Here is a 16136-nt window from a genome sequence, read left to right on the forward strand (position 1 = left end):
TGGAAGTTCCATTATTCACATATGAAATTTCTCTCATCTTTTGGAGAGTGGTGAAAACATAGATTTTGTATGTTCAGTGGTAACATCCTATATACTTGGATTACATAGAATATTTTTGGTACTACAGTATTTACCTTTCAAGCTTATTTAAAAAGAATTCCACAAAAATAGAAGACAACAGAGGAAGAAATTACATGAAATACAGGAAAGCAGTTTGAAAAAGTGTATGTATGTAAGTCTGTGGGTATGGGTGTACATTTGTGTTTGTGAAAAGAAAATTTCTTGTGACATTCCTAGCAGGACATCTCATTTGGCAAAAAGACTTAAACCTATTTGAGAGACGTCCTCCAGCCAAAAGTGAGAACTGTTTAAAGTTCTTCTTATATTTCTCTTGGCATTAAGTATTCGGTGCTACCTTTTAATGCAGATCCTGAGATTTTCCACAGGACCCTGTATGTAGAAGAGAGAAAAGAAATGCTTTCCTCAGTAAAAATAAATATTACTTCAACTTAGAAATACCCTAAATAATTTAAAAACAAAACAAAATAAATAACCATACCATGATATACTGCCAAACCTGAATGAGAACTTAAAAGTAAAGCTGAGAATAATTTCTACTCTTTGGATACAAGACAAGATAACCGGTTTATCATCTCTTTATATTTAAATCAAAAGTTAGTTATCATTAGGTTTTCCATCTTCAGTTAGTACAAATAAAAGAAGTAAAATCACTTTTTTTCCTATTCTGTATTTTGAATACCTGTTTTTCTTTGTATTTGTTCTTTAGGGAACAGGCTTAAAGCTATTCATAAAAATTAACTCATATATTCTAGAATGTGTAATTGCTCTTTTCTGTGGTTATTCAACTTTTCCTAAAGATAAAAATTGGTTTTTTCTAATGCCCATGATACCAAAAAGATTTTACTTAACCTCTCAATACTTAAAGTTCATTTTTGATTACTTGATTTTGACTAACTTTATTAAAGGTTCTTTCACTCAAAGTGATAGAGCTTTGCTTTTAATATATCTTTTGCCCTTTTAAAGAGTTAAAAAAGGTCACTGACTTCCAGGGCCCTGCCTTCAGCATGTTTATGGATACATTTGGGAAGGCTTTCATTCCATTTCTCCAGACATTTTCTGTTGTGAGTAGTAGGCTTATGCTTCAGGGTATCTACAAAGATTTATTCTTACTGTGGATATTTTTGCTGCTTATTCCCTGCTGGAAGCCTGAAACAAAAGCAACATGTGAACCTCCCATTTTGTGGTCTGGCTGAACTCTTGGATAAAAAGGGCAAGTACTGTGTAGAAGTATCATACTCTGGACAGTTGCTTATCAGGATGTGGCAAAGGTCACCTGGAAAATCATTAGTTTTTTTGATCTCCCCTACTCGAGATTAAAGGCATTCCAAGTCCTTCAAATTTAAACTATTAATGTTCACATTTTGGCTCAAAGAATCCTTATTGTTGTTTCTAGCACAAAAGCTTATAGTTTTTTGCATATAAACAGCACAGAAATAATAATGGAATTAGTTAGTTTGCACAATGACCGCTTTCTAGATTGCTGGTCAGTTTCAAGTTGAATTGAAAATCAAGGTAAGGTCTGGTATGAAAAGGTTTAACCCTTTCTCTAATATGTCAATGCAGTAATGTTCAAGGTATGCCAGATTTTGTGTTTTAACAGAATGAGATGAATGGTGGCCTTGGCCTGGATACACAGGAAAACTAACCAAACACTTTAGATTCATAGCTGAAATACTTCAGAACAATCACAGGTGATAGAGGAAAGGAAGCAATTTGTCATGTGATAGGCATTTCAATAAGCAGTCTAAATATTGACGAGAAAATAAATCCAGACAGTTTTTATCCCAACTTTTAAGGAAATCTGACCCTTAAGGTACCTGTTAGTTATAGACTGCTGATATAGGTGGCAAGGTTTTAGTTTTCTCTTCATCTGCACAACTAATTATACCCTAGCAGTCTCTTTGCAATCCACAACACAATAAATAAAAGACACAGAAACAGGTAAAATGAGGTTATATTAAAATTAGTAAAGTTCAACTTTTACTTTTCTTTCAATGGCCATTTTAATTTACATACTTGTTATCACTGGATGAGTGATAGAACAGTCAAACCAGTTTCTGAGTTCAATTAAGCGATGTGGGTGGGTATATCCTTTTTGAAGTCTTATTTATTGTTGTCCTGTTTCATGCCTCTCTAATAATGAAATTTCAGCTAGGCTAGAACATAAACCTTCAAGGCTTGAGAGGGACTTTTTGGTTGGTTTTTCAGCTTGGACAATCAGGACATTGCTCATTGTGCAGGGAATGTGTACATCCTGTTTGAGAAATGCCAGACACTGTTCTATAGTCATACACCTCTCAGTGTATTTTTTTTCCTGCTCACTCTTTCATACTCAAGCCACTAGGATAAAACAAGGTTTAAGCTTCTAGAAGTGTTATTTGTGAAGGTTAAAATTGATATTATGTACGACTATGGTAATTACGCTTGACTGCTGTGCATCTCCTAGAGTGGCCAGTGGTTCTCTGAGAATTTATTTTACTGTGTCTCATCTGTAGGCCTCAAAAATTCTTTTGAGGTTCCTATTGTAGTAAAACTTGGGGATAATCTAAGGTTATATTCCAACTATTTTTAGTTACACCCTAAAGAGAGAAAATTCTTTCAATCTTTAATACATCTCAAGTTGATTATTTATTAAAATGAGTACTGTAAAGAACTGAGATCTTATCCTCTGAAATACACTTAGCCCAGGGACAAAGAATTCAAACTGTTCAGGAACAGAAACTACAAAATTAATCTGAAAAAGCTCCTTTTCCTCTGACCTCCAACTTTCCAAGTTGGCATTTGCATTCCATGCATCTTTCTTCAAAGGTGTTATGTTCCCTCTTGATTGTGTGTTTGACTACTTTAACTATTTGAATTTCAATAATTACTGATTTCTGCATGTAATGATTTGGGTGGGTTTTTTTGTCACGCATGACAGGCTATTACAAAACCACTTGGTTGATTAGACATGTCCCAGCTCTTTAGGATAGGAAGAGCTACATAGTCCATTGCCAGAATAGTGCAGGCTGGTGTGATCCATCTGTTGCCATGTGTCACAGAGTGGGAGACCAGCTCACATTCACCAGAGAAAGTTTATGACTTCAGGGAGGGCAATGCCCTACACTGTTTTTGTTTCAGTGCTTGCTTGTTCATTGCATCATATTTCCATGTGGTTGTAGGAAGAAACATGGACTTGCATGAAAATGGACACATGAAAATGTGTCCCCATATGTGCAACTTCAGTATAGTAAAAGCTCCTCTCAAAAAGTCTGAGGAAGAAATTACTATCCAATACTAATTCTTCTCCTTCAGCAGTTCTCCCTGATGCTATTGGCAAGTTTGCCAACTTTTGACTCAACTTCTACTGGTGCAAAAATACAATGCTGCAATGGGCCTTGAGATTAAGTGAAATGTGAGAATTAATTAGAGGGATGCTATTTTGTTTGAATGCAAATTGAGTCTCCACCAGAACTTCTCATTTGCCAATTACTGTAGCACTAAAAATGCCTGTTAAATGTTGTGTCTCCTTTTCTTAAGGTTGATCTGCAGTTGCAAGAAGTAGCTTTGAAAATGAGACAGCTTTAAAGAGAGAAACCTGAATAGAGATCACATTTCTCTGACTGAATTAAATTCTTACTGTGGCTCTACTTTGTGCCATTCGGTGAGCGTGCGCGTTCAAAAATGTTTCACTTCGCGTAGAAAAGAGGCATTTGTTAACAGAGTAGTTGGAAAGAGCATCCTTCCGAGTAATTGTGCACTGCTAGTATCACCAAGTGCCCCCAGGTGCACTTATTAGAAGACTGGAAGGGTCTTATTTTGCCATCTTAATCCTGATTTAATTGTATGCTTCTATTTCCTGTGTGTTCTTGCAACTGGGTAGCAGCACAGACAGTGATTCGTGCATTGTGATGTAGAGAGAGACTAAAAGGTCAGTTTTTTGGTGAAAAAAGAATGAAAGCAAATATAGTCCTATCATCTAAATATGAATTACAACCAGAGAGGAAATGTCATGACACTAAGTGACAAATTGCTCAAAATTATCAAACTGCTGATGCAACTTTTTTAATTGTAATATTATAAGGTATTAGTTCCTAAAACTAAACTTTAATATGTCTTTATTTTTCAAATATTCAAAAGTTACCATTAAGAACTGTCATTATGCATATTAAAAAAAAAAGATACATTACTGCTCTTCATAAAGACTATATATGAATGAAAGCTGAGATAGATATAGACTAATATATAATACAGCATACATATATGTATCTCTATATGTACGTATAGATCAGGGCTAACTTTTACAGATGCAGTTTTTTTCTGCTTGGAAATTTAGTTATAGGAGGATCTATAGGTTTCAGTCACTCCTCTGAGTAACTAGGTTGTCAGCTCTGTAGCAGGAGGTAGCTGCAATCTGATCTTTTACATGTTTGATGATCCTGGGCCTGTTCTGTCTGTATAGATTAGCTTTATGCTGGACATCTGATGTGCACATGTGGAAAACATGCAAGATTGGAATGAATTGTATGTAATGTACATGTGCAGATCCAAGTGTACAACCTTTAGCCAATAAAGCAAATATTCCCAGATCAGTGTACAAACAATCCCTATCCATGCAACACAAAGAGGGCATCAGTCCCAGACTAAACATCCAACTCATGGCACATGGAACATGTACAGCCTGTTTGAGAAATGCTGGACATTGTTCTACAGCCATACACATCTGAAATGTTTTTTTCCTGATCACTCTCATGCTGAACCCACCAGGATAAAGCAAGGGTTAAGCTTCCACCTTTCTTTCTTTCTTTTCAGAAAGAAGACTGTTCCACAGTACCTGGGCCCTGGGTAAGAACTCTAGGGAAGACAGAGTTTCCTCATATCTCTTTTAAAGCCCGTAGGTTTCTGCTGTGGAATTGTCCCCTGGATTGAAAATGAAACTTCTTTTCATTGTGTGTGGTTTTTTAATCTCAGTCTTCTGGTCCTTGTCAACAGCTTTTGACCATCTTTTACATGTATGAAAAATTAATTATTCTCTTGCTTATTCTCTAAGAAAATGGTACAATTTTCATATCTAATTGGATTTACATAGTTTTGATTTCCTTCTTTGTTGAGGATAGTGGAAGCATTCTGTGACTTACATTTGTTTGGTAAGCCCTTTCAGATCTAGAGTAGACTGTAAACTAGGGGAAAGGCAAAAATCCAATTACACTACTCTGAGGGCACCCTAAAAGTCTAAATGAAAAATATCTCTATCTAAAATAATTGCTGAAACACATAACGACTGGGGCCCTGTTTTGTTTTGCTTTTGGTTTCTTTGTTTTTTAAACCAAATAAATTGAAGTACAGAATTTCCTCTGGATAAATATCTCTTCATTCACATCAAAGTCTTGTTTGTTCATACTAATGCTGTTTGTATGAAAACCTGGATATGTTGGTGATTATTAGGTACAATGCAGTAGGAAATCACTATGTTGTTTGAAATTCCATGTCTCAAGGATAGCAGAAACACTGTTTCTTAGGACATGGGCTAAAAAGTCCCTTTAATTCATCAACATATTTTCATTTCTTGTTTGAATTGCTAATTCATCTCATTTGATTGTCCAATTTTTAAAAACTTTAAAAAATGCTTCTTCTCTTGAAAGAAATTTCATTATCTGCAGGGTAAATTGTCTTGTAGAACAGTGAATTCTAGGTTTTTCCTGCAGCTAACGTGGAATTTCAGTATTCAAGAATTACTTCTTTTTCTTGTTAAAAGTTGAATCCAATCTCCTGAATAAAAGAGTTTTTAAAACAGTGAACTGTTCTGAGATCAGCCATTGTTAAGGCAAATCTCTTCAGAGCCATTGAATATTGTGCCTAATCCTGCTGGCTGCAGTTTGTTTATGGCAGAAATGAATTTGCTGTATCTCTTATAAAACCCTTGCTGGAGTCTTCTTACAGTGTAAAATAGGAGCTTAGGTGAATTACAGTCTGGGGAAACTGGATTTGATCTCAGCTGAAAACTGGTGTGTGGCCTTAATAATCGTAGCAACACGTTTCCTTTGATAGTGTTGCCTTTTGAAGAATTGATAGGCCTTACTGTATTTGCAGGTGACTGGTAGGGGGATAAGAGCAGATGAAACAAAGGGATAAATATTGCATTTCTCCTTTATTAAGAAATTCTTCAACAAAACTGTTGCTGCTATGAATTATTGAGTTATTTAGGGAAACTGAATGGGCTGAAGCACCATGAGTAATTTGTAATGGAAATGTCTTTTTCAGCCTTTTTCTGTTGTAATTATGCAGTGTGTTAATATGTCTACTGTGTTAATTCCTTCACTATTCATTTTTTCATGTTCCTTTCTCTGTTTTACATTTCTCTTCAATCTTTGGTAAGGAGACCTAATTGTAATACATAACTTTTGGTTCAAACTGCTGTTCCAGAAAATTCAAACATCATAAGAAATTGTAAGTTTTTTGATAATGGTACTTCAAAATCAAACAATAATTGGTTTAAATGTAGTAGCTGCTGCTTTACTTTTGGGATTGCTTTAGGACAGCTACGAAATTCTAAGAAAAATAAGAAATTGAAATTTTATGTCTGAAAACTAATTCTGTGCAGAAACATTTTTTTAAATATTAATGAATATTATATTTTATTAATAATCCCCAGCTGGAAGTTATAACTTCATTTTCCAGATTAAAAAAATTTACTCTTAAATGTTTCATGCGTCAAAAGATGAGAAAAAATTCTTCCTGAAACAAATCAAGGCAATTGGTATATCAAGTATTGTATGTTTATTTCTAGGCTTCTTTATAAAATGTATAATTTGAATATTTCTTGTGAAGTAAGTCTACAATCTCATCCAAGATTCATATGATTTTATAAAAGGGAATAAAAAGGCACAAAAGTTTTGCTGTAACCACTTGTGAAACCGGTTGCATGATGCACTTAGTTCAACTAAGTACTTGGAGTGCTGGGTAATATTCCAAATTGAAAGAGAAAACAGAAGTACTAAAAAGTAAGTGCATATAGCTGGAAAATAATTTCTTTATTAGAGGATTTTGTGTCATCATGACTATCTCCAGTTCATCAATCCTGAATAAGCACAAATGGCTATTTTTGGACAGGGTTGCTTCTATTGGTAGCTTTGGATAAAAGCACATACCCATTAAATTTAGTAAAATTAAAGTTAGTTACTGGTATTTCTTTAAAAATTTAGGAATTAGTGTGGCTTTTAAGGTTAATGGTTCCTCTACTTAGTCTACAGAAGCAGGATCAGATGCTTTAGAGAAAGAGATAAAAAATAGGAAAACTCTTAAATACAGAATAATTGTTCCGCGTAGGAATCTTTCCTATAACAGTCCTATAATCTTTCCTATAACACTTGGCAGAAGAGTTATAAATTTGGGACAGGAGGAAAGTTCCCCCTTAGTTTTGTCTTACTTCTTTTCTTCCCTAGTCATGCTGGCTGGAGAAGAGCACAATTATTCTGTTCTGAGGTTTAGCTGTTTTTCAAAGGAGAGCATTTGTAGTTTTCTGCATTCCTGATCTGTGTTGTATCATGAAGGTGCATATTGAAATGCAGCAGTCAATGCTATGTAGAATCTGTTATGCACAGTGCATCCTTTTGGAGAAACACTTAACATTCTCTTCAACTGACAGAATTAAAGTAATGCTGAGCCCTCTCGTCACCAGGTCTGCATATCTGTGTGTAGGCAAATTCAGCACTTGTGCTCAGCACTGGGTTGTTACCTTGGTCAGGATATTTGCAGGGAGGGAGAGATTGCTACTGATTTTTGGTTTTGACTAGTATAATCACAGTCTAAAATATGCTTGTACTGATTAAGGAAGTGTCATACTAAAGCAAGTAATTTTCCTAAACTGTCTTCTTCCACTTAAAATGTAGTGAGCCAGAATGATTCCTCACTTTTGAAAGGCTTGACATAACTAGCTTATTTTTGAACTTATGAAATACAAATATTCTTGGTCTAATATTTTTGATCTAAATTCAATTTTTCATATAGTGATGAATGTTATCTTCTTTTGTGCTTGTTATTTACTTTCTTTGAAAGGATAATTTTGAGGTGAAATCTGAGGAGCGTGCCAGTGTCATCCAACAACTTGAGCAAACTATTGAGGATCTGAGGACAAAAATTGCAGAACTAGAGAAACAGTTTCCTGCCGCAGAGGTACAGACTGCTGGGAGGGAGCAGGAAAATGAGCGCACACACGCAGACTCTGGGCAACTCAGCAGTGTGACTCTTCAAAGGAATGAAGAGGAGACAACACCCAGGACTGTGTCGCAGGCAAGATCTGTACAAACGTCACCAACGGAGGATTACTTAACACTTACAATGCCTTCAGCAAGTGCACTGCCACAGCCACCCCCGCCACCACACTTAGAAGGGGGCAAAAGCGAAGGGCCAACTCAGAAATTGCCAGCTCTAGAACTACAGCCCACATTTTGTTCTGAAATCTCCTTAATGCTGTCACCGAAGCTAATCTCAGTGCCACTGGATGCAAGCCAATCAGCACAGAGTATACCGCAGTCACCTCTTCCAGGACCCAAAGTTGATTTGTCCCTTGCATTTGAAGGAGAGACTGAAACATCAGTTTCCCATCAGCCTCTAAGTACTGTAGCTGTGACTTGTAGTGAACATCCCCCTTCTTTGCCCCCAGAGCCCACATGTAGCATTCCCCCATCACTGCCAGCAACCGAACAGGCTGCCCCTCTGTCTGGAGCACATGGCCCATCCTTTGTTACTCCCATGTTTATAGCAGGAGTTCCACCCCCACCACCCCTACCTGGCTCAGGACTCCCTCCTTCCGCTGTCTCAGCAGTGCCACACCTGGACCACTCTTTCCCAGGTGCCATGATGTCACCATTTCCTCCTGCTCCTCCACATTTGCCAACTGGAGAGATCTCGACGGTGCCTCCAGCTCCTCCCCTCCCATGTCATGGATTCACTACACCACCACCACCACCACCTTTGCCTGGAGCAGGAGTCCCATCTCCTCTACCTGGTTGGGGTATCCCGCCTCCTCCTCCTCCACCACCACCTTTACCTGGGGCTGGAGTCCCTCCCCCACCTCCTCCTCTGCCTGGCCTGGGATTGCCACCCCCCGCACCACCTCTTCCTGGAGCAGGACTGCCACCACCTCCTCCACCTCTGCCTGGAGTGGGTATCCCACCCCCTCCTCCTCCACCACCACCTCTGCCTGGTGCAGCTGTGCCCCCTCCACCTCCTCTTCCTGGTGCAGCAGTACCACCTCCACCACCTCCACCTCCTCTGCCTGGTGCAGCTGTACCACCTCCACCACCTCCACCTCCTCTGCCTGGTGCAGCTGTACCACCTCCACCACCACCTCTACCTGGTGCAGGTGTGCCCCCTCCACCACCTCCCTTGCCTGGTGCAGCTGTACCACCTCCACCACCTCTGCCTGGTGCAGGTGTGCCCCCTCCACCACCTCCTCTGCCTGGTGTAGGTGTGCCCCCTCCACCACCTCCCTTGCCTGGTGCAGCTATACCACCTCCACCACCACCTCTACCTGGGCTGGGGATGCCTCCCCCAGCCCCACCACCATTGCCTGGAAGTGCACCACCCCTTCCAGCAGCACTCCAGGGCAGTTCCTACCCCGCGGTCCCACAGGGTGGTGGTTTTCTTCCTCCTCCATTACCATCTGGTTTATTTGCCATGGGGATGAATCAGGAGAAAGCGAGCAGGAAACAAGTGATTGAGCCTTCTCGGCCAATGAAGCCTCTTTACTGGACAAGAATTCAACTCCACAGTAAAAGGTAAGTCATAGAGTTGTGTAGAGAGTGGTGTTTTTGCTTTATGGCTCTCTTAATAGTATCGTTGGTCATTAGAAAAGTCTTTACTGCTAGGTAGGTCTTTAAAGAGAATGTAGATGCAAACAGAATTTTATATGTAGCTGGATATGTAAATAGGGTACCAGTTTTCTTTAAAGTGCACAAAAGCTCTTTGCACATGGAAGCTCTTTGAGGGTAATGTTTGCTGGGTCCTTTGGGGTTACATACCACATGTTGATCAGAGATCTGGGGGTGTCTGTGTGCCACCAAGTGTTCTGTGAAATGTTTTTCAAAATGTCATACTTAATTCCCCACAAATCTCAAAGTAGCGTTGGTCCCTCTGTGGAGCAGCTTGCAGGTTTTGGTAGTGTCTTCCTTCTAGATTAATGTATGCTGAACGCATTCTCTTTCCTTTCTTCAGTGACCTAGAAATACTTTTTTCCCCACCTTGAACACTCAGCAGACTCAGTTTAAATCTGCAATTTATTTGCATAAAGCGATTCTGGTAGCTCTTTCTTTGATATGACTTTTATATACTTGGTTTCACTTAATGATTTTTGGTTAGTTTTTTTTTTTTTTGTAACAGATCATTACTGGTCATTAAAAGAAGTTTCCTTATAAATATTTTCGTTATGTCTCTGAATAGTAATTGTAAAACCCATCTGCTGTTATTTAACGATAAGTTTATTCTTTCTTTTCAAGTCCTAGCCACTGTCACACAGGTGGTCTGCAAATAACTGTCTATTTCTACTTTCCTTCCTGTCTGTGTCTGTATGTTTTATAGCCTATATACAGCCTACTTTTATTCCTTTGTATGTAGAGTGGGTGAATATAAATAAACCTGACTATATCATGCGTGAACAAAGAAGAAAACCCAGAAGTATGAGGGAGAATCAACAGTATTTCTTATCAAAATGCTGCTAGTAGAATTTAGGCAACAACTTTTAAATTGCTGCTATTTTATTTTTTTAACTCCTCCATTTATGACCTTATTTAGTTTGACATTGCCCTACATAGGTCTTTTGCTTAACTTTAGAGATTCTAGTGCTTCACTTGTGTGGGAAAAAATTGAAGAGCCTTCCATAGATTATCATGAGTTTGAAGAACTGTTTTCTAAAACAGCTGTTAAAGAGAGGAAGAAACCCATTTCGGACACCATTACAAAAACAAAGACTAAACAAGTGAGTACTCATTTAATTTCGGATCTTTTCTAGGCTGTTTTTTACATAAAGATGGATTTTTGCATGCAGCTGAGATGAATTATGTCTGGCGTGGAATTGTTACCATATATACACACACTATGGAAAAATAAGACAAGGAGAGAATGTAGGATGGATTTCAAAGCTGTATATGTTAAAGACTGAAAATTTCTTTTTTCATAAATTATGTTTCAAGTATGTATTTTCTTAAAATATCTTTGCTTTATCCACTTTAACAAAAATAATATCAAAATAATTAGGTGCATATATGATGCTTTGAAATTGACTGCAGATGTGCAAGGCATAGTATATATTATTCGGATTAATTTTATACATTAAATAATAAGTTGCATATGAATTACCTTTACTTCAGAGAAAAATTATGCTTCAGAATCTAACTCCTCATTTTATACCAATCAGAATGGTTCTAAGTTTGTGTTGTGTTTATGTATATAAAGAATATAAAGTTTATATGTACAATAAATGACAAGCACAGTTTGGAAAAATCCAACATTAATCAGACTGGTCTCTTGAGACAGAATGGTGCACAATATAATAAAAATGGGAAGCATACTTTAAAATGTAGAGGTTTAAACCCCAGAGTAAAAGAATTGAATCCGAATGTTTACATGACTATTTGGCTGTAATCTTGGTATCTGTGTAAAAATCAAATTGTGGTGGTATGTTAAGTAATTTCCAAGTAAACTTTCAGGTCACAGAGGGGAATGGTCTTTTGCAGGATCCTAAACAGCAGTAAAAGTTCTTGTTTTATCTTGCTTTCATATTCCTGTACTGAATTCAAAGCTAGGCAATTATTTCCATCATCTTTGCCATGCAGGTTAATGCTGTACAAGACTTTTTTATCATGTTGGATACACAGTGGGTCTCTTTCAAATCTCTGTTGACTAGCTCTAATAGCTGAATATGACCTATTAGTTCTCCACCTCTTAGTTCTGGAGGTCTTGCCGCCATAGACACATTTTGTTCAGCAATATAAATGTTCAGGTGCTTTACTGTGCTGAAAGCCTGCTGCAGGCAACAGAACTGCTAATGAAATTAAGATGGTTATCCCAAGGTGTTGGATAAAACCTTTCTCTGGATGGATGGATGGATGGATGGATGGATGGATGGATGGATGGATAGGGAGGTTAGTGCAGACACAGGTACCATGGTGCTGCACTAGGCTGTACTAACTGGGGTGGGAGGAAATGTAAGGTTCTGCTGCTACCTTGCTGTCCTGCACTAAATCTCCAAAGTGCAAGAGCTTTGCTTCTCTTTCCTCTTTCTAGAAAAAGTCCTTTTTAATGGTTATTCTTAGCTTAATTGCTATCATAGTTCACTAAGCAAAAAAAGGAATACAAAGGTGTAGATGATGCTGTTGGTCCCTGCACATTTCATAAGATTTGGTGATGAAAGTCTCTCAACAGAGTAAAAAGTGTAACTGTTTACTTCTGTAATATAAAGCGAGCTTAAATACAGATAGTGATTATGAATAAACATTAGATGTGGATTTTCATACTAAGTATTTATTTTTATTGCAATACCAAAAATTTAGATTTGTCAGTGAATTTAAAAAATCTAGCTAAATCTAAATTAAAATGACTAAATTAAATGATTATTATTAACTTCTTTGAAAAGAACAAGTTGTTTCTGACAGAAATTTCCACACAGAATTTCAAGGCAAAATAGTTGCTGTCATCTAGGACAAACATTCCTGTGGGCGACCTTCATTCACAGAAGCGAATCTTCTGTTTCTCTTCCTCTGATAATCAAACAAATATACTGCTCTCCAAAATAGTAAGAAATTGTCTAATAGAGAAGTCTGACTTGATGAACTGTAGTATCTGGGGAGATAAGATTGACCAAACAGATAATCACAAATTTCCATCAGAACTATGGTTAGAGCTATTGTTTATTGCAGATGTCAAAGTTAAATACTCATGTGTGAAAATTTGGAATGCAGGACTTCATATTTAGAATTCTCTTCATTTATACTGCAGTAAACACATGGATAATGAAGTCCATCCATGTTTAGGAGAAGAAAGTTATTTGAGGAAAGCATGGCTGTAATTCCACAAGTATGTTTTTACAGGGAGCACCAAGTGCTGTTTAAGTGGTTACTGACTTCCGTGGCTTCTATGATAGTTATGGGTGTTGTAAAGATCTTACAAATGGTGTTTCTGTAGTGATTTTTACTGGGACGTGTTATGCAAAGCAGATGTGTTTTGTCACCTGTTGAGCTATGAAGAAGCACTGTGCAGGACAGAACCAGGACCCTCACTCTGCTGCTTTCCAGAAATGCTCTGCTCTGGCAATTGGTTTTGCTCCTTGCATTGGTGTGCAGAGTCTGCTGAGCGAATGTATTGCTTAGATGGATTGGAGACAAAGAACTGGCTACACTGGAAATAGTAGTCATGAAAAAATGTACAGATAACTTTCAAATGTATCAAATATTTGGTACTCTGTGTGAACATATGATTTTAATAACACTGTTTTTATAGTAAGCCAAAATAAAATGTATTTACAGAGAAGGCCACATGGCAGGAGGGGGAGTTCTAGCTAATCTGTAGAAAGATTCAATAGTTTTGGGATATTTTAGTGGGTGAAAGATTAATTATTTTGAAGTACACTGCTGGTCTGCACACAGGACTTCTTATTCTCTAATCTATGGAGTATATGCATATGTTTGTTGTGTATGTACACAGATATGCATAATATAATTTCTGAATAGTGAGTCCTTTTTAAGTGGTAAAATTATTCTTATTGTTCTGGGTTGTTTGGGGTTTCTTTTCTTAATGAATGAGTTAATTTCACCCTACCCAAGTATTGGTTGTAATTTTCTTTTCTCAGCATGATCATCTGCAAGTAATACAATATAAATCTATAGTGCTTTAAAAAAATCAATATTACATCTTGCATTGAATGAAGGCCACATTAAAATCCATTCCAGAATTTTTAAAGAAAGAGAAAGAATGAAGTGTTAATATTAATTTGTGAAAGCAGCTGATTTTATTCTTACTGTCTCTTATTTGGTGCTACAGCAAAAAACATGATTTATTTTGCTTTGTTAATGCATATATATCAAATTCTCAGCTGCTGTAAATGTGTGCAGGCTCACTCAATGAGAATGTCTACTAAATCTTCAAAGAAATTCCTTTATAGCCTATATTCTAGGTGGGGCTGCAATTGCTACCTATTAAAGTGGTCTGACTTTCATTATAGGTCCTTGTTATGACTTTGCCAAAATTTAGCTCTTTAGACGGCAAGTTTTTTTGGGTTGGGTATTTTTCCCCCAGTTTGTGTCTCCTTCATTTTGTCAATGTTAAGAAAACAAAGTCTGTTTTTGCTCATGTCTACATTGTTTCATAGACTTGAATTATGGTGAAATTTTATCATATATATATTTTTAGTTGTATAAAGGGTTTCTTAAATTTTGCCACTCTACAGGTTATAGATCTGTTTCTGTTGCTTAGCAGGGACTTCAGGTATAATCCTGAAGTTATTTTTTTTAACTTTTACTGGTAGTTTGGAAAACAGGGCCAAGAAGAGGGAGGCAAAGGAAGATTAAGAAAAGTAACTGGGGAAGGAGTGAAGAACTGAGATCTGACAGCTGAAAATATAGAGCATATTAGCTGTGATTCTGTGTCACCTCTTATGCTGTCTAATGTAAGTTCACTCAGAAACTTTTTGTGACACTGGGGTGTCCTTGACCTGGATGATCCTTTCACCAGATAGTCACTCTCATCAAACCTGTGGTGTTTGACCCAAGCAGAGGATAAAACTCACTCTTGTGCCTTGTTTAGCTGTGCCATGTAATTACAATACTAGTTTTGATTCCATGGCTGGGTAGTCCTTTTCATAGAACCCTTTCCACAGCTAGTGTGAACTGTATGGAATGAGCACAGTCCATAATGATTACTTAATAAATTAATCTGTTACCTGTGGAAAAAAAAAAAAAAAAAGTATTGTAGTAGTTGTTGCAGCACTTAAAAACCATGCAATTAGTGAAACAAGAAGAAAAAGGATAATCTTATGATTTAGGCCACATACTCAAGAATGATGGCAAATACAATATTAAAAATATACTTGCATGGTGAACATTGGCCAGTGTACTTTGAATGGGTTCAGAGGAAAAATGGTACATAATCAGAAAATCTTGCTATATAGAATGGACTGAGCTGACTTGCATAGATTACTTCCCTAACTTTTGAACAGTCATTTCAGAATCTTTACTGATAATCCTCTAACTGTACTTTTGGAAAATATTATACATGTAACTGCAATGAACTTTTCAATCACAGACCATGTGTTTGTGATCTATCATGTAAATGAAAAAAAGTTAAAGATATTCTCATGTGGAAAGTCCACTAATAATTTATTGACATTAAGATTTTAATCTCCCATTTCCACCTCACAATCTAAATAGTAGGTTACTAAAATTTCGTTTGGTTTCAAAAGCCTTAAATGTAAAAAAGGTATATCAATACAACAGTTTAGGTAATGGTTTACAGGATTTTTGAATTTTTAAGCTGGACTTAAAAGAAGCTGTGGTAATAGAATACCTCTAGAAATAAAATGCCAGTCCTTAGAGTTAGAACATTGTTCTTATTTTTTAGTAAGGGACATTTTACTATTGCTCAGCCTGCTGTTGAAGAACACAATGCTTATCTAACTTAACTAGTTTCTAACAGCATTAAAACAATCTAAGTATTTAACCTAATGTCATAAATGATGACTATTAACTGGGGCACCAATCTCTTCATAAAAGCCAACTCCTACTAAGTAAGAGTTACTCCTACTAAGTAGTAGTTTTATAATGTTGATTTCAAACAGTGCTATTTTAGTCATAAAGCACCACAAAAGAGCATGAACTGTTTCTCATCCATATCAGTAAAAGCTTTATTTATGAAATAACACGGCAGAGTAATAGAGAAAATGTATGAAAAGTAAATATTATGTTTAATCCCTACCCTCAAGCATAAAGTTTCAGACATGGCTGCTTGACTTCACTAATTTGCATAACATGTCAAAAATTTGCATCTAAAATTATATGACAAAGATATAGCTAATGAAAATCTTCAGT

General features: G+C 36.9%; 1 protein-coding gene across 5 annotated transcripts in view; it reads left to right on the plus strand.

The window, feature by feature from the left end:
• Positions 1–16136, plus strand: part of FMN2 (formin 2) — a 159790-nt gene that overhangs the window by 46603 nt on the left and 97051 nt on the right. For 2 of the 5 annotated variants that reach the window (XM_085055553.1, XM_085055552.1), the window contains exons 6-8: positions 4873–4905; positions 8116–9839; positions 10891–11035. In XM_085055553.1, the coding sequence (XP_084911679.1) occupies positions 4873–4905; positions 8116–9839; positions 10891–11035 (1902 nt within the window). The remainder of the gene's footprint in view (positions 1–4872; positions 4906–8115; positions 9840–10890; positions 11036–16136) is intronic. The other 3 variants (XM_085055556.1, XM_085055555.1, XM_085055554.1) reach the window with 3 other exon arrangements.

This window comes from Lichenostomus cassidix, chromosome 3 (genome assembly GCF_008360975.1).
Source record: "Lichenostomus cassidix isolate B80296 chromosome 3, HeHo_3.0, whole genome shotgun sequence".
NCBI lineage: Eukaryota > Metazoa > Chordata > Aves > Passeriformes > Meliphagidae > Lichenostomus > Lichenostomus cassidix.